At 50.0% G+C, this 26,198-nt stretch overlaps 1 protein-coding gene across 1 annotated transcript in view; it reads right to left on the reverse strand.

Annotated features, from left to right (window-relative positions):
* Nucleotides 1-18,571, reverse strand: part of LOC144951968 (uncharacterized) — a 51,249-nt gene extending 32,678 nt beyond the window's left edge. Inside the window, exons 1-12 of the mRNA XM_078882340.1 lie at nucleotides 18,317-18,571; nucleotides 16,721-16,750; nucleotides 11,824-11,895; nucleotides 11,319-11,410; nucleotides 9,456-9,551; nucleotides 8,258-8,380; nucleotides 6,268-6,390; nucleotides 5,537-5,656; nucleotides 4,466-4,588; nucleotides 3,052-3,174; nucleotides 2,037-2,156; nucleotides 529-651 (exon numbers count right to left, since the gene is read on the reverse strand). Of these exons, the coding sequence (XP_078738466.1) occupies nucleotides 529-651; nucleotides 2,037-2,156; nucleotides 3,052-3,174; nucleotides 4,466-4,588; nucleotides 5,537-5,656; nucleotides 6,268-6,390; nucleotides 8,258-8,380; nucleotides 9,456-9,551; nucleotides 11,319-11,410; nucleotides 11,824-11,895; nucleotides 16,721-16,750; nucleotides 18,317-18,372 (1,201 nt within the window). The 5' untranslated portion in view covers nucleotides 18,373-18,571. The remainder of the gene's footprint in view (nucleotides 1-528; nucleotides 652-2,036; nucleotides 2,157-3,051; nucleotides 3,175-4,465; nucleotides 4,589-5,536; nucleotides 5,657-6,267; nucleotides 6,391-8,257; nucleotides 8,381-9,455; nucleotides 9,552-11,318; nucleotides 11,411-11,823; nucleotides 11,896-16,720; nucleotides 16,751-18,316) is intronic.
* Nucleotides 18,572-26,198: the final 7,627 nt, after the last annotated feature.

Consider the following 26,198-nt stretch of genomic DNA (forward strand, 5'->3'; position numbering starts at 1 on the left):
ACCTTCACAGCTGCTGTTGTCTTTGCCCAGTCTCCATTCACCCACCCACCCACCTATCCACTCACCCACTCACCCACCCACCCACCCACTCACCCACTCACCCACTCACTCACTCACCAACCCACTCACCCACCCACTCACCCACCCACCCACCCACTCTCCCACCCACCCGCTTACCCACCCACCCACCTACCCACCTACTTACCCACCCACTCACCCACCCACCCACCCACTTACTCACCCACTCTCCCACCCACCCGCTTACCCACCCACCTACTCACCTACTTACCCACCTGCCCAACCACTCGCTCACCCACCCACCTACTCACCCACCCACCCACTCACCCACCCACCCATTCACCCACCCACTCACCCACCCACCTACTCACCCACCCACCTACTCACCCATCCGCTCACCCACCCACCTACTCATCCACCCACCTACTCACCCACTCACCCACCCGCTCACCCACCCACAAGACAAACGTTTAAGTGCAGGAGCTGCACTCAATGCCTCTCTCCCCGCACCTTCACAGCTGCTGTTGTCTTTGCCCAGGATCCATCCGGTAGTGCAGGCGCAAGCGAAGGCGCCGACCGAGTTGGTGCAGGTCTGGTTGCAGGGGCCCGGAGACGCCGCACACTCGTTAACGTCTGCCGGGAGACAGAGACAAAGATCCCCCAGCCGGTGATACATTTTTTTTAGTATTTTATGAACAAAGACGATTCAAACGAGACTCGAAGCTTTCGAGACTGCTCGAATTACTCTTTGGATCTTTCGGTAAAGTCACGTAGAAGGGAAATATTAAAATAATACAAATAAAACAATAAATGATCACGACGTTTGGACTACAACACACGCAATCATCATCAGGTGTGAAATCCACAGCAAGAAAATTTGAAAAAAAAATTATTGCTGTGGATTTCACACCTGATGATGATTGCTTGTGTTGCAGTCGAGACGTCGTGAGAATTTTATAATGTTTTATTTTTATTATTTTATTATTTCCCTTCTACGTGACTTTACCGAAAGAACCAAGAATATGAATCCCTGCAGTCACGAAAGCTTTAAATCAAATTTTAAATAATAATAATAGTACGAATGAATGAGTTGTGTGGAATTCCAGCCCGTAGCGGCCGGAGGAAAGGCAATCGCCTTGCAAACAAGTACGGAGAAAGCAAGTTGAGTCAAATTAGGAAGTGTAACGCAATGTCATCCAGATAGTCGGTTCAACACACAGTTGACGCATAGCCTGGTTCATTACGCTCTTCCACAGATTGCTAGATTAGAAACAAACACGGAAAGAACCAAAGAGCAATTCCTGCACTCACGAAAGCTTCGAATCCAGTTTGAACCACTGCCTGTTGCATGTGTAGGGGTGTTACGGGAGGGCAAACAAACACACCAGGGGTGTTTGCGCCCGCACACGTAAGGGCGCCTACATCCACGTCCGCATCGGTTAGCCCTGGGGGGCTGTGACGGCGCTGTGATCCCCCACAACCCCACCCCTCGGGGGGGAGTTGCTATATAAGGCGGGGAGCCGGTGGGCTCGGGGTCGAGTATTACAGCTTAACCAGCGAAGAGTGAAGACCGGCTAGACAGGCCCTGTGACTCCCCTGGCTCGCTGTCCTTCTAAGGACCGACCAGGGCAAGCCAGTGGCGCGGCCCTGAGAGCCCAGAGCCGATGCTCCTGTAAGAGCCGGTCTGGTTGGCTAAGGGTGCCGAGATCCCAGCTTGGCCAGAGCTGGATCAGCTAGCCTCCCCTAGCTCTGTAGTTGGAGGACCTGGGAGCAGGCTAGCCGGGATAGCGCTAAGGGAGTCTCCATGTTAGACGGGTGAAGGGGCCGTTACCCCTTCAAGTGTCGTGTTCTGCCCTTTGGCTGAATAAATAAGTGTGCCTCCGACTACGTCGTCTACGTCTCCTTGAACTCACTACACAGGCTACCAGGGGGATCTTTGTCTTTGTGTGAGTCAATGCCACTAGGGAGACAAAGGCGGACGGGGAGCGTTGACTCTGTGTGCGTGTCCCCCTCATCACCATCGCAGGTCTTGTGGTCCACTGCGTTGAGGAGGAACCCGGGGTTGCACTTGCAGGCGAACGAGCCGATGGAGTTGACGCAGACTTGCCCACAGGGAGAAGACGCGCACTCATTGTCATCTGTAGGGAGGAGTGGGGGAGGGGGAGTGGGTAGTGTGGGGGGGGAGTAGGGGGTGGGGGGAAGGGTGGGGGGGGGTAGGGTGGGGGGAAGGGTGGGGGGGTAGGGGGTGGTGGTGGGGGGAAGGGTGGGGGGGGAAGAGTGGGGGAGTGAAAGTGGGTAGTGTGGGGAGTAGGTGGTGGGGGGAAGGGTGGGGGGGAGTAGTAGGTGGAGGTGGGGGGAAGGGTGGGGGGTGGTGGTGGGGGGAAGGGTGGGGGGGGGTAGGGTGGGGGGAAGGGTGGGGGGGAGTAGTAGGTGGGGGTGGGGGGAAGGGTAGGGGGTGGTGGTGGGGGGAAGGGTGGGGGGGAAGAGTGGGGGAGTGAAAGTGGGTAGTATGGGGAGTAGGGGGTAGGGGGTGGGGGTAAAGGTGGGGGGGTAGGGGGTGGTGGTGGGGGGAAGGGTGGGGGGGTGAAACACAAGGGACGAGAAGCCACGCGCACGGAGGGATTCCGTAAAGTATTCCTCGGGAGAGAATGGGATGTGTTGGGATTGCAGGCCGTTTGTGTACGTTGAACTTCTGTCGCACCGTACGTCGGCAGGCGAGGTAGTTAACATCTCCTAGCCACCGTGATGATGATTGAGAGAGAAACTCCAAATATACAGCAGCAGGCGTCAGGGTTTCGGTTCGAACCCACGACCTCCTGTGTACCAGGCGAAGTAGTTAACATCTCCTAGCCACCCTGATGATGATGATGATTGAGAGAGACGCAAACTCCAAATATACAACAAGCGTTAAGGTCGGGATCGAACCCACGACCTCCTGTACACCAGGCGAGGTAGTTAACATCTCCTAGCCACCGTGATGATGATGATGATTGAGAGAGAGATCGAGGCAGTAGTGGTGCTCGCTCCACCCACCGATGCACTTGCTGTTGTCTTCGGCGAGGACGTATCCCGGATCGCAGGAGCAGCTGTAGGAGCCCGCGGCGTTGTTGCAGTGCACGGCGCACACGCCCGGGCTCATCAGGCACTCGTCAATATCTACAGAGGTTTTGAAACATCCACGTCACGTGCACACCAAATACAAAGTCACCCCTCTGCCGTGTAGTCTCAACAGACTGCGGGGGCAAGTGCTGTTAGCGGCACGCGGGGGGGGGGGGGGTGGGTGGCCAGCACCACGCCCGGCCGCCTTTGTCTCCCCAGTGGCGATGTTTACTGCGCACCGCTACTCCAGGTACTCATTTGAGGCTGAGTGTTGTTGTGAGTGTTGTTGTGAGTGTTGTTGTTGTTGTGAGTGTTGTTGTGAGTGTTGTTGTTGTGAGTGTTGTTGTGAGTGTTGTTGTTGTGAGTGTTGTTGTGAGTGTTGTTGTTGTGAGTGTTGTTGGGATTGTTGATGTGAGTGTTGTTGTTGTTGTGAGTGTTGTGAGTGTTGTTGTGAGTGTTGTTGTTGTTGTGAGTGTTGTGAGTGTTGTTGTGAGTGTTGTTGTTGTGAGTGTTGTTGGGATTGTTGATGTGAGTGTTGTTGTTGTTGTGAGTGTTGTTGTGAGTGTTGTTGTTGTTGTGAGTGTTGTTGTTGTGAGTGTTGTTGTTGTGAGTGTTGTTGTTGTGAGTGTTGTTGGGATTGTTGATGTGAGTGTTGTTGTTGTTGTGAGTGTTGTGAGTGTTGTTGTTGTTGTGAGTGTTGTGAGTGTTGTTGTGAGTGTTGTTGTTGTTGTGAGTGTTGTTGTTGTTGTGAGTGTTGTTGTTGTTGTGAGTGTTGTTGTGAGTGTTGTTGTTGTGAGTGTTGTTGTTGTTGTGAGTGTTGTTGTTGTGAGTGTTGTTGTTGTTGTGAGTGTTGTTGTTGTTGTGAGTGTTGTTGTTGTTGTGAGTGTTGTGAGTTTTGTTGTTGTGAGTGTTGTTGTGAGTGTTGTTGTTGTGAGTGTTGTTGTTGTTGTGAGTGTTGTTGTTGTTGTGAGTGTTGTTGTTGTTGTGAGTGTTGTTGTGAGTGTTGTTGTTGTGAGTGTTGTTGTTGTTGTGAGTGTTGTTGTTGTGAGTGTTGTTGTTGTTGTGAGTGTTGTTGTTGTTGTGAGTGTTGTGAGTTTTGTTGTTGTGAGTGTTGTTGTGAGTGTTGTTGTTGTGAGTGTTGTTGTTGTTGTGAGTGTTGTGAGTGTTGTGAGTGTTGTTGTTGTTGTTGTGAGTGTTGTTGTTGTGAGTGTTGTTGTGAGTGTTGTTGTTGTTGTGAGTGTTATTGTTGTTGTGAGTGTTGTTGTTGTTGTTGTTGTTGTGAGTGTTGTTGTTGTGAGTGTTGTTGTTGTGAGTGTTGTTGTTGTGAGTGTTGTTGTTGTTGTTGTACCGTCGCAGGCGACTCCGTCCCCTGCGAGCTGGTAGCCTGGTGGGCACGCGCAGCGGTGCGAGCTCCACGTGTTCACGCAGAACTGGGAGCACGGAGACAACGCCGCTCCACACTCGTCCACGTCTAGCACAAACAACAACAACAACAACGATGAGAGATGATGCAGCAGCAACACAAACAACAACAACAACAACAATGAGAGATGATGCAGCAGCAACACAAACAACAACAACAACAACAACAACGATGAGAGATGATGCAGCAGCAACACAAACAACAACAACAACAACAATGAGAGATGATGCAGCAGCAACACAAACAACAACAACAACAACAACAATGAGAGATGATGCAGCCACACAAACAACAACAACAACAACGATGAGAGATGATGCAGCAGCAGCACAAACAACAACAACAACAACAACAATGAGAGATGATGCAGCAGCAACACAAACAACAACAACGATGAGAGATGATGCAGCAGCAACACAAACAACAACAACAATGAGAGATGATGCAGCAGCAACACAAACAACAACAACAACAACAACAATGAGAGATGATGCAGCAGCAACACAAACAACAACAACAACAACAACAACAATGAGAGATGATGCAGCAGCAACACAAACAACAACAACGATGAGAGATGATGCAGCAGCAACACAAACAACAACAACAACAACAACAATGAGAGATGATGCAGCAGCAACACAAACAACAACAACAACAACAACAACAATGAGAGATGATGCAGCAGCAACACAAACAACAACAACAACAACAATGAGAGATGATGCAGCAGCAACACAAACAACAACAACAACAACAATGAGAGATGATGCAGCCACACAAACAACAACAACAACAACGATGAGAGATGATGCAGCAGCAGCACAAACAACAACAACAACAACAACAACAATGAGAGATGATGCAGCAGCAACACAAACAACAACAACAACAACAATGAGAGATGATGCAGCAGCAGCACAAACAACAACAACAACAATGAGAGATGATGCAGCAGCAGCAACACAAACAACAACAACAACAACAATGACGCACCTCTGCATGTCCGCCCGTCATCGTTGAGGAGCTGTCCAGACGGGCAGCTGCAGGAGAAGTTCCCCACGCTGTTGGTGCATTGCGACTCGCACGGAGAGCTAGGGATGCACTCGTCGATATCTGTAAACAACAACAACAACAACAAGGCAAACGCGTCATCGTCAGAAGCAGCAGCAGCATCATCAGAAGCAGCAGCAGTAGCATCATCGTCAGCAGTAGCATCATCATCATTATCAGCAGTAGCATCATCGTCAGCATCATCGTCAGCAGTAGCATACAGCTGGTGGTGCATCTACTGGTAATCTCAGTCGGGCAACCCATGGCACCTGCTGGGTCTGTCCCGAGACCTCCTCCTACCAGCAGCGAGGCCTTCGACACTTCACGTGGCAACCTCAAAGTGCACCTAGCCTGGCACAGGCGCCGTGGGGACGTCACTTGTGACGAAGGGGGTGTTGGTATTGGTAGGTGTGTGTGTGTGTGTACGTGTGTCAAGGTTGGTGATGTTTGTGTGCAGCGATTAGCACTACGAACCCGGCTATGAGCCAAGTTCGATTCCTGCGCACGGCCACCAACACCACCAGTGACGATTCTCTGAACCGGTCATGGTCCTCCCCTAGGTCGACTCAGACTCAAATGAGCACTCTCGCGTGCTGCTCGCTACCAACAGCACTTGCCCCGCCAGTCTGCTGAGGCTATACGGGCGTGTTAGGAAGCTTTGTCTCTGTACTCACCATCACAAGCCAGGCCGTCCGCAGCTATGGTGTAGCCGCTGTTGCAGGCGCATTTGAACGAGCCGATGGAGTTGATGCAGATCTGAGCACAGGGGCTTGGCAGAGCCTTACACTCGTCAACATCTGTTCGGGGGCAGAAGTGCGATCGTTACAATCATTGTCATCAGAGTAAGCACCATCATCATCGTCGTCGTCGTCTTCATCTCCCAAGCCACCGTGATGATGATGATGAGACAGAGAGACGCAAATTCCAAATACACAACCGGTGCCGTCAGGATCGAGATCGAACCCACGACCTCCTGTGTACCAGGCGAGGTAGTTACCATCTAGCCACCGTGATGATGATGAGAAAGACACGCAAACTCCAAATATACAGCTGGAATTATCAGGGTTAGAGATCGAACCCACGACCTCCTGTGTACCAGGCGAGGTAGTCAACATCTCTTAGCCACCGTGATGATGATGAGGATGAGAGAGACACAAACTCCAAATATACAGCCAGGGCCGGCCCGAGGCATAAGCGAACTAAGCGGCTGCTTGGGGCCCCCTGGCCACCAGGGGGCCCCCGAATCGTTTTTTTTTTACAATTAAATAACTTAAACAAGTGATATAAATGAATTAATGTCATTGGAGGATAGATTTAAGTCTCTAAGTGAGGTTAAAGAGAACTTTGGAGTGCTGCTCAATTTTAGGGAGCTAGATCAAAAGGTCCGGAGGGAACAATGTGAGCTTCTTGGGGAAAAACTCTCTTGTGGAGAGGAGGCTGATATTGATGGTAGCGCACTGGCAGTAGAGATAGAGAGTCTTCCTGAACTTCCCCAAACTATGATGACTGCCTTTGAGCTTCTCACATACCTCTCACAAAATGAGATGTGTGAGCTTTACCCAAATCTTTGGGTAGCTCTCAGGATAGCCTGCACTCTGCCTGTGTCAGTTGCCTCAGCAGAGAGGAGCTTTTCCAAGCTCAAATTGATAAAAACATATTTGAGATCATCAATGGCCCAGGAAAGACTAAGTGGACTTGCAGTCATTAGTATTAATAACAAAGTTGGCCAAGCAATACCATACAATGATGTCATTAGTGACTTTGCCTCCAGAAAAGCTAGGAAGGAACGATTTTGAGGTCATTGTTGTACAGTTGACATTGTTGAACCCTTGCTGTTCTTATGTTTGCTTTCATTATTTAAGTATCTTTTTTTTTGTAACATTCTATTTTTGATTAGATTAATGTTTGTCTATTTTGGTTTTATTTAAAAGATTGCACATTTAATGCACATTTGCAAATAATTTATTTAATATGTTTTTTGTGACCGTTTGTATTCAGAAGTTTTAATAAAAGAGTGAAGTATTTTAAGTGTTGTTTTTATTTTTTATTAATACATAACCTCACTGTATTCGTTTATAATATTCGCTATAACATTATAGTGTGACATTTGTGTCAATAATCTTCTAGCACAGATGAGTCTGCGTGGTGGGAGGGGGGCCCCCAAATCAAATTCTGCTTAGGGCCCCCAAGAGGCTCGGGCCGGCACTGTATACAGCAGGCGTCGGGGTTCAGGATCGAATCCACGACCTCCTGTGTACCAGGCGAGGGAGTTAACATCTCCTAGCCACCATGATGATGATGATGAGAGAGACACGCAGACTCCAAATATACAGCAGCAGCAGCCATTGTCGGGGTTCGGGATCGAATCTCACGACTCCTGTACACCAGGCGAGGGAGTTAACATCTCCTAGCCACCGTGATGTTGATGATGATGAGAGTGAGACTCAGACTCTAAATATACAGCAGCAGGCGTCAGGGTTCGGGATCGAATCCACGACCTCCTGTGTACCAGGCGAGGGAGTTAACATCTCCTAGCCACCGTGATGATGATGATGAGAGAGAGACACAGACTCCAAATATACAGTAGCAGGCATCGTCAGGGTTAGGGATCGAACCCACGCCCTCCTGTGTACCAGGCGAGACAGTCAACATCTCCGCGCTCACCTTCACAGGACAGGCCGTCGGCTCCCAGGGTGTAGCCGGCGTTGCAGGAGCAGCTGAAGGATCCGTCGGAGTTGGCGCAGGTCTGTCCACAGCCTCCGTTCTGTGTCAAGCACTCGTCGATATCTGGGCGGGGTGGGTGGTGGTGGTGGTCGTGGGTGGTGGTGGTGGTGGTCGTGGGTGGTGGTGGTGGGTGGTGGTGGGGTGGGTGGGTGGGTGGGTGGGGTGGGTGGTGGTGGGGTGGGTGGGGTGGGTGGTGGTGGGGTGGGTGGGGTGGGTGGTGGTGGTGGTGGTTGTGGGTGGTGGGTGGTGGTGTAGGTGGTGGTGGGGTGGGTGGGGTGGGTGGTGGTGGGGTGGGTGGGGTGGGTGGTGGTGGTGGGTGGTGGGGTGGGTGGTGGTGGGTGGTGGTGGGGTGGGTGGATGGTGTGGGTGGTGGGTGGGTGGTGGTGGGTGGTGGTGGGGTGGGTGGGTGGTGGTGGGGTGGGTGGTGTGGGTGGTGGTGGTGGTGGGGTGGGTGGGGTGGGTGGTTGTGATGGTGGGTGGTGGTGGGGTGGGTGGGTGGTGTGGGTGGTGTGGGTGGTGGTGGTGGGGTGGGTGGTGGTGGGGTGGGGTGGGGTGGGTGGTGGTGGTGTGGGTGGTGGTGGGGTGGGTGGGGTGGGTGGTGGTGGTGGGTGGTGGTGGTGGGTGGTGGTGGGTGGTGGTGGTGTGGGTGGTGGTGGGGTGGGTGGGTGGGTGGTGTGGGTGGTGGTTGGGTGGGTGGTGGTGGGTGGTGGTGGTGTGGGTGGTGGTGGGGTGGGTGGGTGGTGTGGGTGGGTGGGGTGGGTGGGGTGGTGGGTGGGTGGGTGGGGTGGGTGGGGTGGGTGGGGTGGGTGGTGGTGATGGGGAGAGAGGATCGCGGGTCACGCACGGTCACGTGTGGACAGGAAGGAGGGGGTATCGGGGGGAAGGGGGTGAGGGGGGGAAGGGGGTGAGGGGGGGAAGGGGGTGAGGGGGGGAAGGGGGTGAGGGGGGGGAAGGGGAGGTTGGGGTGGGGGCAGGGGGCGTAGAAGAGTAAAAACCCTCCACCCCCCACCCCCCTGCAACGTTGGGGAAACGATGGGTCAAGGTTGGATCAAGGTTGGACCAACGTTGGGTCAACGTTGGGGCGCAACGTCATGCAAAAGTCGGTCTCCAACGTCGGTTTCGTGTCGAGGCCACGTACCGGTTTCGCACAGGAGGCCCGTGTATCCCGACGGGCAGGTGCACGTGTTGTTGGAGCTGCACACGCCGCCGTTGACGCACTGGTCCTGGCACGTGACTGTGGAAGAAACAGAGAGGTGGCGGGTCCATTGGCACCGCGGGCGAAAGAAAGCGGCGAAGAGACCCACGGCCCAACGCGGCAGAGAGCTCGCGCTCGCCCCCACGACCCTTCGACGACTGTGCAACGAACAAAAACTAAAAGACGTCATCTCCGAAAGAGCTTCGAAGCTCTTCGGATTGATTCCTCCGGTCTAAGTGCCGGCCGTGTCACTCTGGCCCGACGAGGGCACGGGGAACGCGTCGCCGCCAGCGACGACGAGAAGAGAAACTCTCGTTTGCCGGACTTTGTGTTTGGTGGACAGAAGTTTGCGGTGTCTCCGGCGAAGCGATCGTCCTTGCGCTGATATAGATTGGGTGGGTTCGTTGTGGATGTTGCTCTGATGTCCACGTCGTTGTGTTTTGCCTTAAACGCATCAACTCACTTGCACTCAGTATATTGTGAGTCTACGGGTCTCTGAGTGAGTCTATTAGTCTCTGAGTGATTGTAATGGTCTCTACATGAGTCTACGGGCTCCGCATGAGTATATGGGTCACTGAGTAAGTAAATGGGTCTCTGCATGAGTCTACGGGCTCTGTGTGAGTCTATGCGTCTCTGAGTGAGTCTATGGGTCTCTGAGTGAGTCTATGGGTCTCTGTGTGAGTCTATGGGTCTCTGAGTGAGTCTATGGGTCTCTGAGTGAGTCTATGTGTCTCTGTGTGAGTCTATGGGTCTCTGAGTGAGTCTATGGGTCTCTGAGTGAGTCTATGTGTCTCTGTGTGAGTCTATGGGTCTCTGAGTGAGTCTATGTGTCTCTGTGTGAGTCTATGGGTCACTGTGTGAGTCTATGGGTCTCTGTGTGAGTCTATGGGTCTCTGTGTGAGTCTATGGGTCTCTGAGTGGGTCTATGGGTCTCTGAGTGAGTCTATGTGTCTCTGTGTGAGTCTATGGGTCTCTGAGTGAGTCTATGGGTCTCTGAGTGAGTCTATGGGTCTCTGAGTGAGTCTATGGGTCTCTGAGTGAGTCTATGTGTCTCTGAGTGAGTCTATGTGTCTCTGTGTGAGTTTATGGGTCTCTGTGTGAGTCTGTGGGTCTCTGTGTGAGTCTATGTGTCTCTGTGTGAGTCTATGTGTCTATGAGTGAGTCTATGTGTCTCTGAGTGAGTCTATGGGTCTCTGCGTGAGTCTATGGGTCTCTGTGTGAGTCTATGGGTCTCTGTGTGAGTCTATGGGTCTCTGCGTGAGTCTATGGGTCTCTGAGTGAGTATATGGGTCTCTGTGTGAGTCTATGTGTCTCTGTGTGAGTCTATGTGTCTCTGTGCGAGTCTTTGTGTCTCTGTGTGAGTCTATGTGTCTCTGTGTGAGTCTATGTGTCTCTGTGTGAGTCTATGTGTCTCTGTGTGAGTCTATGTGTCTCTGTGTGAGTCTATGTGTCTCTGAGTGAGTCTATGGGTCTCTGCGTGAGTCAATGGGTCTATGTGTGAGTCTATGGGTCTCTGAGTGAGTCTATGGGTCTCTGTGTGAGTCTATGTGTCTCTGTGTGAGTCTATGGGTCTCTGTGTGAGTCTATGTGTCTTTGAGTGAGTCTATGGGTCTCTGTGTGAGTCTATGGGTCTCTGAGTGAGTTTATGTGTCTCTGCGTGAGTCTATGGGTAGTGTTGAGTCTATGGGTCTCTGTGTGAGTCTATGGGTCTCTGAGTGAGTCTATGTGTCTCTGCGTGAGTCTATGGGTCTCTGTGTGAGTCTATGGGTCTCTGTGTGAGTCTATGGGTCTCTGTGTGAGTCTTACAGATGGGACACTCGTCGCCACTGACGAGCCAGCCCGGGCAGCACATGTACTGCGTGATCTGGACCACGCGGTAGCTGAGCTTTGACGTTGTCCTGCAGATCGCAACGGAGGGCAGAGGGCAAACAGTTTAACACGTAAGCGGGGGGGGGGGGGTGGGTGGCTATCGCGACCAATATTATTCATAATGAAGGTGTGTTGGGTTAGATCGCGTGAGTGTGAATGTTGTTGTCGTAACCCTCCACCACCCGACACAGACAATTAGTAATGGGTTCGTAGTGCCGTGCGCACACCACCGGACTCAACCCATCATCCTCCCTCCCTGGGAGGGGGGTCGATAAAACGAGCTACCACTTTGTGTGAGGAGGAGGAGAATGAGGAGGGGAGGTAGGGGGGCATCAACGGGGGTTGTGCATACTGGCCCTCGACATAGGAATGTGGAGTTTCCACGGATGGCTCTTCGAGGAAGGGGGGGGGCGGCTTCCCCTCCGACCAGCAGACAACTCACACGAGCGCAGCGTTCTTGTAGTAGGAGATGTAGGTCTGGATTTTGCTGATCTTCTCGGAGCAGACTCCCAACCTGCGGAAGAGAGGCGGGGGGGGCGGGGTGGGGGGCAGGGACACAGAGGGCACGTGGTCACATCGTCACACGGGGCGGTGGTGGTGGCGGGGGGGGCAGGCCTCGACTTACGAACGGGTTGCGTTTTTGTGTTTCCCCAAGGCCCCGTTCGTGAGGTTGAACCACGTGTACGCATATCGGGCAATGTTTCAGTGTTCGACAAAGGAAGGGAAAGCCATTGCTAAGGAAGAAATGTGCATCACATTTGCAGGTCACGGCGTGATGAATGGTCGATGCAACGTAAGGAGGGAAATGAAAGAGATTGGATTGTTTTCATTTGCTTCGAGTCCTGATGCCGGCTTACCTTTCGCAAGGATGCTGGGACTCATCACGTCTCACGAATACATCGCTTCGCCGAACGGTGAAAATATATTTCTGAGTCTCGTTTCGACATGTGACCGAAGGTTCGTAAGTCGGGCGGTTAAAAGCAGGTGCTGTCGTAAGTGCGGGTTCGTTCGTAAGTGCGGGTGTTCGTATATTGCAGCATGCCAGCATGCAGGAGTGGGTGGGTGAGTGAGCGGTTGGGTGAGTGAGTGCGCTAGTTGGTGAGTGAGTTAGTGGATATGTGTGTGTGAGTGAGTTAGCAAGTGGGTGAGTGGGTGGGCGGATGAGTGAGTTGGTGAGTGGATATTTGTGTAAATGAGTTAGCGAGTAGGTGGGTGAGTGAGTGGATGAGTGGGTTTCTGAGTGAGCGAATGGATATGTGTGTAAGCGAGTTAGCGAGTGGGTGAGTGGGTGGGTGGGTGGCTGTGTAAGTTGGTGAGTTCACGAGGAGATGGAATATGCGAGAATACGAATGACCTCGTCATCAGTCAGTCGCGGTGAAGATGCAAAAGTAGCCGAGCCCTTTGCTTGCGACAGCCACGCATAGAGAAATATGTGCGTGTGTGTGAGAAAACACACACGCACACATACACACTAAGAGATGTCTTTCTCTCTCTTTTTTTTGAGAACGCGCACACACACACATTGTGCGTTAAAGGTTTACACAAAATCCTCATAAATGCGCGGCACGAAAATATTCCGATTGTCTCTGTGTATGTGTGTGCGTGTGTGTGTGACTGTGTGTGTATGTGTGTCTGTGTGTATCTGTGTGTGTGTCTGTGTGTGTCTGTGTGTGTGTGTCTCTGTGTGTGTGTGTGTCTCTGTATGCGCGCGTGTGTGTCTGTGTGTGCGCGTGTGTGTCTGTGTGTGTGTGTGTATCTGTGTGTGTCTGTGTGTGCGCGCGTGTGTGTCTGTGTGTTCGCTTTGTCTGTGTGTGTATGTCTGTGTGTATCTGTGTGTGTGTCTGTGTGTGCGCGTGTGTGTCTGTGTGTGTGTGCGCGTGTGTGTGCGCGTTTGTCTTTTTTTCCGAAAATATTTTTTTCGGAAATCCGACTGCTCCTCTGGTGGCAAATGAAGCGACATGGGGTGAGGGGGGGAGACTTTTGCTGTTATTGTTGTCTTTGCCCCCCTCCCCCCTTAGTTTAAATTCAGTAGCACCTGACGATGCAAAAGGTCGGGCGACTTAGAGAGGCGTCACTCCTCCCTCCGCTCGTTCAGGGATTGCCGCGAGGTGCTCTGATCAATGCCGGGGAAAGCCGACGCCGAGTCTCGGAGGATCGATTCATGACGTGGGGTGGCTCCTGTAGGAGATGTTGACCACCTCGCCTGGTCTACGGGAGGCCGTGGGTTCGATACACAGCCCTGACGACGCCTGCTGCTGCTGTATTATGTGGAGTCTGCGTCTCTCTCTTGTTTTTACGATCAGAGGAAACGAGATGATGCTCGGTGTAGTCGGCACTTTGCTTCGTTCATCGTTAAGTTTTATTTAGTTTTGTTTCAATGCTTTGCTTTATGTGCCCCCCCCCCACCCTTTTTAAATGAAAGATTTCACAGATTTCTCTCCCCGTGGCCACGTGGATTTTTCTCCGGGTCCTCCGATTTTCGCAACCTCCCCCCCTCCCCCGCGTCCACATTTAGAATGAACGTCACCACGCGTTTAAGAGTCGGCTGCTGAAATAGATTACAACGTGGTGCTGATAAATAAGTAATATTTAAAAATACGGGGTTTTTTTTAACACGCTTTAATGAAATGTACTAGTAATGGCAGAACTCCACGACTCCAGGAAGTGGCCCCGAAGCTTGCCACAACGTAAGGGAGCGTGGCCGATTACAGCCAACGTCAGTTGAGCGTGGACAATTAGACCCAAGCCGAAATATAACATGTAAAAATGTATTAAAATATATATATATTTATTTATTTTTTATGATATAATATGGTATTGTCATCAGTATGACATAACTATACCAAGTTTGCAGTCGATACCACATTGGGAAGTGGATTAAAATTGAGTTACAAGATTTGAGGATACAACAACAGACCAAGTGAGTTAATAGAAAGTGTGCACTCATAGAATATAGCCACTTCCGTTAAGCCGCTCTATCATTTGTGATAGCCAAAGGTTCGCTTCTGAAGGATAGCCACACTGCTCGATGAGGCCTTACCTGATCAAATAAAATAAATAGTCGTGAGAATTATTTTACAATGTTTTAACTTAAAATACAATTCTCACGACGTTTCGGCCACAACGTAAGCAGCCGTCCTCAGGTGAAGAACAGGTCTGTCGGAAAGACAGCGTCTGAATGAACACCCCAGGCTTGGCAGCGTATATTTAAGCTGGGTTTATGGGAGGAAGGGCGCCTTGACAAAGGAATTTGAGAATTGTATTTTATTATGTTTTATTTGTATTATTTCTCTTCTATGTGATGACTTTACCGAAAGAACCAAGAAGATGAATCCCTGCAGTCACGAAAGCTTTAAATCGAAATGTAATATTATGGTACTTATGATATATTACTGTGAGTATTGTGGTTGTTGTTATGAATACTCGCCCCCAGGAAATCCTCACTTAGGTACAAAAAACGCCTCACTTGGTCGCTGAGGAAATCCTCACTTCGACTCGCTGGCAAAGAGGGGTCGTGCCGAAGGCTTCTCACAGGGGGCGCGGTGCGTAAATATAGGTAGCAAATACAAGCACACAGTTTGACTTGAAACTTTCGGTAAAGTGACGTAGATGAAAATATATATAATTAAAAATAAAAATAAATTGATTCAAAACATCACGGAGTTTCGATCGCCACACATAAATGTTCCTTTTTGTATGTTTATAAATGTTATTTTATATATAGATACATTCATAAATGTTCCTTTATAAATGTTCCTGATGACGACCGCTTGTGTTGTGATCGAAACGTCGTGATATTTTTCATCACTTTGTTTATATATTTTGTAATTATTATTTTCTACCTACGTGATTTTACCGAATGTGTATATTTTGATATATGTATGTTTAATATATTTATGTACACGCATACATATACAGATATAAATATTTATTTATGAATATATCGATATAAATGCTTATTTAATTATATTCAGAAATAAATAAATATTTTGAAAACAAATTTTCATATATATTGATTAATGTATTTATCAAAAATTATATATTTCTTTATAAATATTTTTTTTACATATACATCTATACTTTAATATATAAATAGATTGATATTTTAATACATATTGTTATATGTGTGTGTGTATAATATTTGCACCGAGGTGTCCAGAACATTCGCTGGATATTTTAAATTAAGAAGCGAGGTGGCGCGTCTGTCCTGTTATCTATTTATATCCTCCCCCCCCCCCCCCGCGCTATTCACTTTCATGACTTAGTTAACAATTACCCGTTATTACCCTTCATTGTTTTGACCACGGCATGCTGTTAATTTTTTTTAACTTAATTACTTATTATCATTTATTTCTCTTCATCATTTATTCCTAAATGATTTATCGCCCAAAATTTGTGTCATTATTTTTATTTTTTATGATTATTATTATTATTGGACTAACTAAAAAAACAAACCCCCATCTGTCTAACGGGTTGGATTAGTTCCGCGCGGTCAGATGCGACGCCGCGGTATTAACCAGGGCGGCCGCTTCGAGCCGAGACCCCCCCCCCCGGCCTCTTGCGCTGGCCGCATGAGCAGCGAGCGAGGCCCCAGAGACTACAGCGGGTTCTTTCGGTAAAGTCACGTAGAAGGGAAATAATAAAATAATAAACATCAGAGAGAGAAAGAGACACACACAGAGAGAGAACTTTCACTCAAAACGACTGGCGTGGTTTGTAGGGAGCGGTGTTGAGTCTATGGGCAGTGTTGAGTCTATGGGCAGTGTTGAGTCTATGGGCAGTGTTGAGTCTATGGGCAGTGTTGAGTCTATGGGCAGTGTTGAGTCTATGGGTAGTGCTGAGTCTATGGGCAGTGTTGAGTCTATGGGCAGTGCTGAGTCTATGGGCAGTGTTGAGTATATGGGCAGTGCTGAGTCTATGGGCAGTGTTGAGTATATGGGCAGTGTTGAGTCTATGGGTTGTGCTGAGTCTATGGGCAGTGTTGAGTCTATGGGCAGTGTTGAGTCTATGGGTAGTGCTGTGTCTATGACAGTGTTGAGTCTATGGGCAGTGTTGATTCTATGAGTAGTGTTGAGTCTATGGTGCAGTGTTGAGTCTATGAGTAGTGTTGAGTCTATGGGTGGCAGTGTTGAGTCTATGGGTGGCAGTGTTGAGTCTATGGGTGGCAGTGTTGAGTCTATGGGTGGCAGTGTTGAGTCTATGGGTGGCAGTGTTGAGTCTATGGTGTTGAGTCTATGGGTGGCAGTGTTGAGTCTATGGGTGGCAGTGTTGAGTCTATGGTGTTGAGTGTGGACTGTGCGGTGTCGAAGAGGACACGAGGTGGTTGACGCGCCACTCACCCATCAGGTCGGAGTTGGCCTTCTGTCGGCCTGCGGAGGGACAACAACAACGACGACAACAATTAGAGTCAGAATTTGTGTTTTTGCCTGAAACAAAATCCGATGAGCTGTGAAGCTCTTCAATTCACAGATGTCCAGCGAGGGGCACGGGGGGGTCCCACAGTGGCAAGGGGGGCAGCCGTCAGATCCAGCAATCCAATGCCTTCGACAATCACATTTCTTATGATCACTGTTTGCATTGTTTTTATAGCATTATTTTAGTAATTTCTAGAAAGGTTCAGTTTAGCCCGATTTTTTTGATGTAGTATAGAGTTATACTTAAAATTGTAATCTAAATTGTATTAAGATTGTTATTGTGGTCTAACATCAAAATGGGATTTTTTTTTGCACATTTTTGTATGCAGCATAAACAAATGGTGCTTTTTCTGGAATATTTTATTGTTTTTCTAGGGGATGTTTAAATTTGCGTACAGTAAATGTTAAATTTATCTTGTGATTTTATTGTTTGTTGCGGTTGCACCCGAATCGAGAGGCGAATGGCTCACAGGGTTACTGCTGGTGCTGGTTGTTGTTGTAATCGCCAGCCAATCGTCACGGCTACTCGAATGTGTAAATGTTGCAGTGGGGTTACTCTCCAACACACAACCTGTTAGTGCTGAACTAGTACACTACACTATACACTACACTATACACTACACTATACACTACACTACAATTGTAAATGTTGTAGTGGGTTTACTGTCCAACACACAACCTGTTAGTGCTGAACTAGTACACTACACTATACACTACACTATACACTACACTATACACTACACTATACACTACACTATACACTACACTATAATTGTAAATGTTGTAGTGGGTTTACTGTCCAACACACAACCTGTTAGTGCTGAACTAGTACACTACACTATACACTACACTATACACTACTATACACTACACTATACACTACACTATAATTGTAAATGTTGTAGTGGGTTTACTGTCCAACACACAACCGGTTAGTCTTGTACTAGTACACTACACTATACACTACACTATACACTACACGATACACTACACTATACACTGCACTATACACTACTAAACACTACACTATACACTACACTATAATTGTAAATGTTGTAGTGGGTTTACTCTCCAACACACAACCGGTGAGTGCTGTACTAGTACACTACACTATACACTACACTATACACTACACTATACACTACAATACACTACACTATACACTACACTATACACTACACTATACACTACACTACACTATACACTACACACAACACCACGTCCAGAAGCAAAGGGGAGATTTCGATTTAAAGCTTCTTTCGTGACTGCAGGGATTCATCTTCTTGGTTCTTTCGGTAAAGTCACGTAGAAGGGAAATAATAAAATAATAAAAATAAAACATAATAAAACATTTTATTTTATTATGCTTTATTTTTATTAAGTAATAAAATAATAAAAATAAAACATAATAAAATATTTTATTTTATGATGTTTTATTTTTATTATTTTATTATTTCCCTTCTACGTGACTTTACCGAAAGAACCAAGAAGATCAAAGGGGAGATGTTTCGGGTTACTTACGTCGCAAGATAGAGCGCTGCCAACGCCACTGTCAGGAAGAACGTTGATCTCCCCATCGTTGTTATCTTCGGGTCTAGCGACGTCGAATGAACGTAGTGGTGGTGGTGGTGGTGATGTCCGTGTCTGTTACGAGCGTGGTGTGTCTGGTTGTGCGTGCACTCCCGCGTCTTGAGTGAGCCGAGATAGGGACTTGTGCCCGTGTTGAGCACTGCTGCGGATGATTGCGTGATGGACAGCGGAGCTGTGCGCGTGAGCTGTCCGTTCCGTGGGTTGAGACATCACGGCTCAGGTAGGCAGCTTTTATGTCCGGCGGAGACAATGGGGGGGGAGGATGTGCAGCAGGGTGTGGTGGGCGCGCGTGCATTTGTGTGGGTGGCTGTGTGCATGCGTGTGTGTGTGTGCATGCGTGTGCGTGTGTGTGCCTGTGTGTGCGTGTGTGCCTGTGTGTGTGTGAGGAGCGACGCTCACAACAACGAGCGGAGCGCCGGGTGGCTAAAGCACATCAAGTTGGCACAGTAGGGAGCACAAGTGGTGCATCAGCCAGTCATCTCGGTCATCTCGGTCAGTCGACCCGTGGCACCTGCTGGGTCTGCCCCGTGACCTCCTGCCAGCGGGCGTTCGACACTTCACGTGGCCTCAAGGTGCACATGGCCTGGCACAAGCGTCGTGGTGACGGCACCGCAACTTAGTGGCGAATGGCGGTTGTTGTTGTTGTGTGTGCGTGTGTGTGCCTGTGTGTGCACGAAGCTTCAAGTCTTCTCGGCCACAGTCATTCCCTCCCTTCTCTACGCTTGCGAAACATGGACCCCCCTAATGGAGCATCTTCGCCGGTTGGAAACATTTAGGATGGCCTGCCTACGATCCATCCTGGGTTTAACCAGGCTGGATTGTGTGAGGAGCTCACAAATCCTTGAAAGATCTGGGCAAAGTCCCATCGGTGAGCTCCTCCGGCAGGCAAGGCTGCGTTGGCTGGGTCATGTAGCCCGCATGCCCAGCCACCGCATGCCTAAACAGCTTTTGTTCGGCCGGATCGAGGGGGCTAAACGGGCGCGGCACGGGCTAGAGAAGAGATGGAGTGATGTGGTACAGGAGGACGTGGAGCTGAGTGGACTTGCCGATGACTGGTACCAGCGGTGTCAAGATCGGCCTCAGTGGAGGAGGCTCGTGAAGGACGCTACTGGGCAGTTGGAGGCAGTCGCCCTTCAACAACAACGGAGGGCGGAGGAGCGACGCTCACAACAACGAGCGGAGCGCCGGGTGGCTAAAGCACAGCAAGTTGGCACAGTAGGGGGCACAGGTGGTGCATCAGCCAGTCATCTCGGTCATCTCGGTCAGTCGACCCGTGGCACCTGGGTCTGCCCCGTGACCTCCTGCCAGCGGGCGTTCGACACTTCACGTGGCCTCAGGGTGCACATGGCCTGGCACAAGCGTCGTGGTGACGTCACCGCCACTTAGTGGCGAATGGCGGTTGTTGTGCGTGTCTGTGTGTGTGTGTCTGTGTGTGTGTCTGTGTGTGTGCGTGTCTGTGTGTGTGTGTGTGTCTGTGTGTGTCTGTGTGTGTGTGTCTGTGTGTGTGTCTGTGTGTGTGTGTCTGTGTGTGTGTGTGCGTGTCTGTGTGTGTGTGTGTCTGTGTGTGTGTGCCTGTGTGTACCTGTGTCTGTGTGTGCGTGTCCGTACGTGTGTGTGTGTGTCTGTGTGTGTGTGCCTGTGTGTACCTGTGTGTGTGTGTGCGTGTCCGTGCGTGAAAACAAAGGCGACCTGGCGTGCTGCTGGCTACACACCCAAACGCCCACACGGTCTGTTCAGGCTATACGGGGGATCTTTGTCTTTATCTTTGTGATTGTGTGTGATTGTGTGTGTGTGTGCCTGTGTGTGTGTGCCTCTCGCTGCGCACGGACACCCTCAAGGCAGACAAAAGAGTCGAACAGAGAATCGTTGCGTCTGTGAGGCTGCGTGCCGATAAGCGGACCAGGAAGAGCGCTGCTCGTGAAACGAGATCTATTCGTGAGCGCTATTGTCCAGCGAGGCGTGCGCGTGTGTGAAGTCACTTGAAATGACAAAACGCAAACAAAGAATCTTCCGTTTTGCCTCAACAGGCAGCAGCGTTCTGTTAGCGAGCAATCTTTGAATGCGCGCCCGGCCGCCTTTGTCTCTCCCAGGGACGACGTGTATAGCACACCGCACCAGGTACTCATTTGAGGCTGAGTCGACCTAGGGGAACAGGAGGCCCAGGACCGGTTCAGATGAATCGTCAGCGGTGGTGTTGGCGTTAGCCGTGAGCGGGAATCGAACTCCGTCACTCCGCTGCGTCTGTCCGACCTTCGGTGACTTCCAGGAGCACCTGAGGTCATCAATCGTCCCGGCAATTGCAGGTGCTGCGCCTCAATCTCTCGCCGCGCGTGCTCCCTTCAATGGGTCCTCGTCACCCCGTGGCATTTGGAGGGTGGTGGTGTTGGTGTTGGTGGTGAGGTTGGGGCGATGTGGTCACGCACAGCTGATATGCCGGCAGTGGCAGCAGCAGCAGCAGCGGCAGCATCATCATCATCAGCACCCATTCAGTCGGGGCGTGACTCGCTCTCAAATGTTTTGCATCCTTCACAATTAGGGAGTCACGCGCGCTCAGACAAAGACAAAAATCCCCCGTGCGGCCTTCACAGACTGCTGGGGCAAGTGCACGCGTGAAGGCCGGCACGGCGCACGAGGGGGTGGGTGGCCAACCACCACGCACAACCGCTCCACGTACTCGTTTGAGGCTGAGTCGACCTAGAGGAGGAGGCCCGGGACCGGTTCTGATCATCGTCACTGGTGGTGTTGGTGGCCGTGAGGGGGAATCGAACTCGGGTCGCGCTAACCGCTGTACCACCGCTCCCCACACACAGACCCACAAAGACAAAGACCCCCCGTGTAGCCTGTAACAGGCAGTTTGGGCAAGTGCTGTTCGTAGCAGCAGCAGCAGCTTGTGAAGGCCGGCACTGTGACGCACAAGAAGGGGGCGGTGGGGAGGGGGTCATGTTGCAAGCACCACGCCCGACCGCCTTTGTCTCCCTAATGGCAATGACGCACACAGAGACAAAGACCCCCCGTGTAGCCTGTAGCAGGCAGTTGGGGCAAGTGCTGTTCGTAGTGGCGAGTGGCAGGAACCCCCTACGAAGGCGGGCAGTGTGATGCACGAGAAGGGGGTGGGGGGTGGGGGTCAGTAACCCCGCCCGCACGCCCGCACGCCCGACCGCCTTTGTCTCCCTAATGGCAATGACGCACACAGAGACAAAGACCCCCCGTGTAGCCTGTAGCAGGCAGTTGGGGCAAGTGCTGTTCGTAGTGGCGAGTGGCAGGAACCCCCTACGAAGGCGGGCAGTGTGATGCACGAGAAGGGGGTGGGGGGTGGGGGTCAGTAACCCCGCCCGCACGCCCGACCGCCCGACCGCCTTTGTCTCCCCGTGGCTCTGACGGACGCGTCACGCCGCGTCACGCAGAGCACGTGGGAAGCGGCCTCGTCAAGAGGTGACGGAGAGGAACACGACGATCATCGTCATCGTCGTCGTCGTAATAAAAATGTTCACGTGTAAAGCTCCCCTTGAATCGAGCGCTGCGCACGGAAAGGCGGAAATAGTTGAACATGAACCCGAGGAAGGAGAGACGCGGGCAAGACGTTCGAAAGCAACTCAAAAGAGAGTGGGAAATACATTTCAAACGGATGTGGTTCTGAGATTAGAAGATTCGTGAGTGTCTCGGAAGGCTCCTGACCTCGACGGGTTCACGGAGCGGCCGAGTTTAGGTGCCGCAAAGCCCCCCCCCCTCCTCCTCCAGCTGTGAGGGCTCGAGACTGCGCTGACGGTGAGCGCCACACACTCCGAGGGCCTCAATGATACTCTTAGTTCTTTCGTTAAAGTCACGTAGGTAAAAAAAAATGAAATTAAAATTAATAAAAATAAAACAATAAAATCACGACGTTTCGGAGGCAACACAAGTCTCCGTCATCAGGTGGGACCGTCACAGCCAGATTAGCTGCATCATTTTTTACCTACGTGACTTTACCGAAAGAATGATACCCCGTGGAATATTCGTGGCCGAAGGGAGGTCACGGATAGTCGGGGAGAAGCAAGTCCGTTTTAATGCCTTGAATAGCATGGGTTGAAAAAACCCAATTTTTACAGCGGCAGGCATCGGGTTTTTTTTCTTTAATATAATTAAACCCGAATTCGGGCAATTAAAACCTGGTGTTATGAATATTCTTAGGTTTTTTCCTCACCTTACCATGTGAATAAAAAGTGTGCTGTACTTGGCCCTTCCCCCCTCTCCAACCATTATATAAACGGAGTGGTAGCTCCTGAAATCTCTCATTTACTTGATACAGCTGTCGTGGCTGTGACGGTTCCACCTGAAGACGGAAGCTCGTGTTGCCTCCGAAACGTCGTGATTTTTATTTCATTTTACTTTTATTAATTTTAATGTTTATACCTACGTGACTTTACCGAAAAAACTTAAGAATATGAATCCTTGCAGTCACGAAAGCTTCAAATCTAGAATGGTGTTATGAATACGAAACTCTGATCCAAGGCTTAGGCTGCTTCCTCGTCGGTGCTGCTATCGTACTCGGGGGGCCGTCGGGCACGGGGTAGTCGTAGAATGCGGCGGGCAGGTTGGTCGTGATGAACACGAGGAGCTTCTCCTCCACAATCGTGGGCGCCAGTGAGTTCCTTCGCTTGGAATAGATGAAGCCCATCGGTGAGAAGTTGGCGAAGTGCGGTTCTGCAATTAGAACCAATTTAACCGGATTTCTCCCAATCTCAGATGATCGGGTTTAATATAAAAAGACAATTAAACCCGATTGTAAAGAAAACCCGACTGTGCCACCCTTGTTGAATAGCAGCAAGAGAATCTTAAAATCAATCGCGGGGCTACGGACAGAGAGTCAGTGGAGGGGGGAACAGGAGCGCAGCCGTGATGGGAGCCTTGAAGGGTGTTGTGCAGTTAGCGCCGCGTAGGCCGCATTTTGAACAAACTGCAGCCTGGTAATTGGTTTTTAACCCTTCTATCTGGCAACAAAACTGACACCTTTTTTACAAGGAGTCATGTTTGCATAGACCACAATACCTGCTGTCATAATGCAAACAAAAAACATAACTCTGATAATGTGCACATTATCAGAGTTATGTTTTTGACTCCTTGTAAAAAAGGTGTCAGTTTTGTTGCCAGATAGAAGGGTAAAAAAACAATTATCATATTTTTTACTGGCAAATGAGGTTCCAATGGTGTAAGCTGAAGCCTGTTCTTGGTTCTTTCAGTAAAGTCACGTAGAATGGAAATAATAAAATAATACACTTTTAACAATTATAAAATAAATTCTCACGACGTTTCGGCCACAACGCAAGCAGCCGTCCTCAGGTGAAGAAACAGAGCTGTCGGAAAGACAGCGTCTAAATCTCATTAATCTCATTAAGACGCTGTCTTTCCGACATCCCTGTTCTTCACCTGAGGACGGCTGCTTGCGTTGTGGCCGAAACGTCGTGAGCATCTTATTTTATTATGTTTTATTTTTATTATTTTATTATTTCCCTTCTACGTGACTTTACCGAAAGAACCGATAATATGAATCCCTGCAGTCATGAAAGCTTTGTATCGAAATTTAAGCTGCAGCCTGTTTGGGAGCTTGCTCAGGGGTTCCAAAACGCAGGGCAGTTGTGGAACACAATGCATGGATCAGTTCTTTCAGTGTCTGATCTTTAAAGGTGCATTGAAAAATGTTGATACTCCTACTGATGTTCCTGCTGTTGTGGAGTGACTTATGCAGCCAGCTATGGCTGCAGGGTTTGGTGGTCCATGTTGTTTATGTCGTTTATTGTGAAATTTCGGTCACAGTTCCTATGATCACTGTTTCATTGCTTTTATGGCTTTATTTTGGTGATTTCGAAAGTTTTTTGGTTTGGCCATGTTTGTTTGTTGTAGTACGGAGTTAGACTGATGGCATTAATCTAAGTTGTCTTGTGGTGGTTGTTGTTGTTGTTTGACTTGCATCCCACTGGGATGTTTGCACACAGCGTTGGTGTTCGGTGCTTTTTTTCCTGGATTTTTCTGTTTGCGCAAAGTCACTTTAAGATGTTTTCTTGTTCATGTTTTTGTTTTTTGTTTGTTGCGGTTGCACCCGATTCAAGAGCCGAATGGCTCACAGGGCTATACCAAATAAATGAACACTGCAGTGTTTAGGAGGCGACGTTTCTCGGGTTCTGTTGACGTGGAACTGAAATGGAAACAAGTTTGGTCCAGAGCAGTGGTTCTGAAACTTTCATGCAGCCCTGTACCCCTTTGGGTTTCAATCGTTACGCAACATGTGTAGGGGTGTTAGAGAGAGAGCCGTTATGCATGGCAGCTTATGGGAAACAAACACAGTGGGCGGGGCTACGTGAGTGCACGGGGGGGGGGTGCTCTCAACGACGTCCGCACCAGGCAGCCCGGGGCCCCACCCCTCAGCGGGGGTTGAGTATAAAGGGGGATGTGTCAGAGGGCTCGGGGCAGAATGTTAAAGCTAAACGAGTGAAGACCGAAGATCGTCTAGCTAGAGCCCTGGACTCCCCTGGGACGCCGCCCTTGTCAGGGCCGCGCAGGACCGAGCCAGCGGCGTGGTCCCGAGAACCAGAGCCAGGACTCTGGGACTCCGGGTACCGTAGCCCGACTTACCAGTGTCGGACCAGACAGCCTCCCCTAGCCCGTTAGTGGAGGACTAGGAGGTAGGTCAGAGATAGCTAGCAGTGTATTCCCAGCTAGCCGGGTGAGGGGGCCGATACCCCCTCTAGTATTGTATGTCCACAGTTGTGACTACTTGTACGGAATAAATACGTGTGCCTCACCAACGGTGTCCAAGAGTCATCAACGGTACTTCACATGTATAATGTCGATCACGGCATGGGGGGGTTTGATGAAACCAAGCAGGTTGTAAATTGCGTTACCCCGTGACTTCATTTGTGTTGTCGATGATTTACCTTCTAAAAGAATCTGCCCGCGTCTCGCAGCCAGCCCGAGAAAGGGCATCTCGCACCCCCAGCCTGCACCTTCAGGTGAAGGCGTCCACCTGAGTCAGCAGGGCCCTGAACACGATGGCGAAAACCCAAATGAGTCTACGGTGGGTGAAGACATCTCTAACCGGGGTGGGCGATGATTAACCATGTATAAAAGATTTAACTACGCATATTTGTACCATCTTATTTGACAGGTACTCGTCTATTTTACCGAGTTGCTGACATCCCCAGCGTTTGACAGCGCGCTATTTTGGTTTTGGCAGCCAACATCGGCCGTAACCCCCTAGCCCCGCCCACCTTCCCTTCTAGCCCCGCCCACCTCCCCCTCTAGCCCCGCCCACCTTCCCTTCTAGCCCCCCCTCCCAGTCTCTGGCTGCCACATTTAGATAAGCTCCTCCCCCCTCCCCTGAACCAGTATATATATAAGATCTTGTCTCTTGGATTTCTCTTCACTTGATACAGTAAATTTGGCTGTGACTGTCCCACCTGAAGACGGAGACTTGTATTGCCTCCGAAACGTCGTGATTTAATTGAGTTATTTTCATTTATTATTATTTTATTATTATTATTCTTTTTACCTACGTAAGAGTATGAATCCTTGCAGTCACGAAAGCTTCAAGTCTAGAATTAATAACAGAGGTTGCAAGAGTTTTACGACGCAGAGCTGAAGTGTTTTAAAGGGAAGGGCGGATAAAGGCAACGAAGTTGAATGGAAACATTTTTTTGTTGATTCGCCGTTTTGGACTGTCCATGAATGGGAGGCCTCGCCGTCGACCAAGCAGATCGGGGGTCTGTCACGGAAAAGCAAATGACCTAAAGGTGTTGCCTCGATTAGCGACGAAAGGCCGGAAGGTCCTACGCCGGGTCCT

This window comes from Lampetra fluviatilis, chromosome 64, assembly GCF_964198595.1.
Source record: "Lampetra fluviatilis chromosome 64, kcLamFluv1.1, whole genome shotgun sequence".
Lineage (NCBI taxonomy): Eukaryota > Metazoa > Chordata > Hyperoartia > Petromyzontiformes > Petromyzontidae > Lampetra > Lampetra fluviatilis.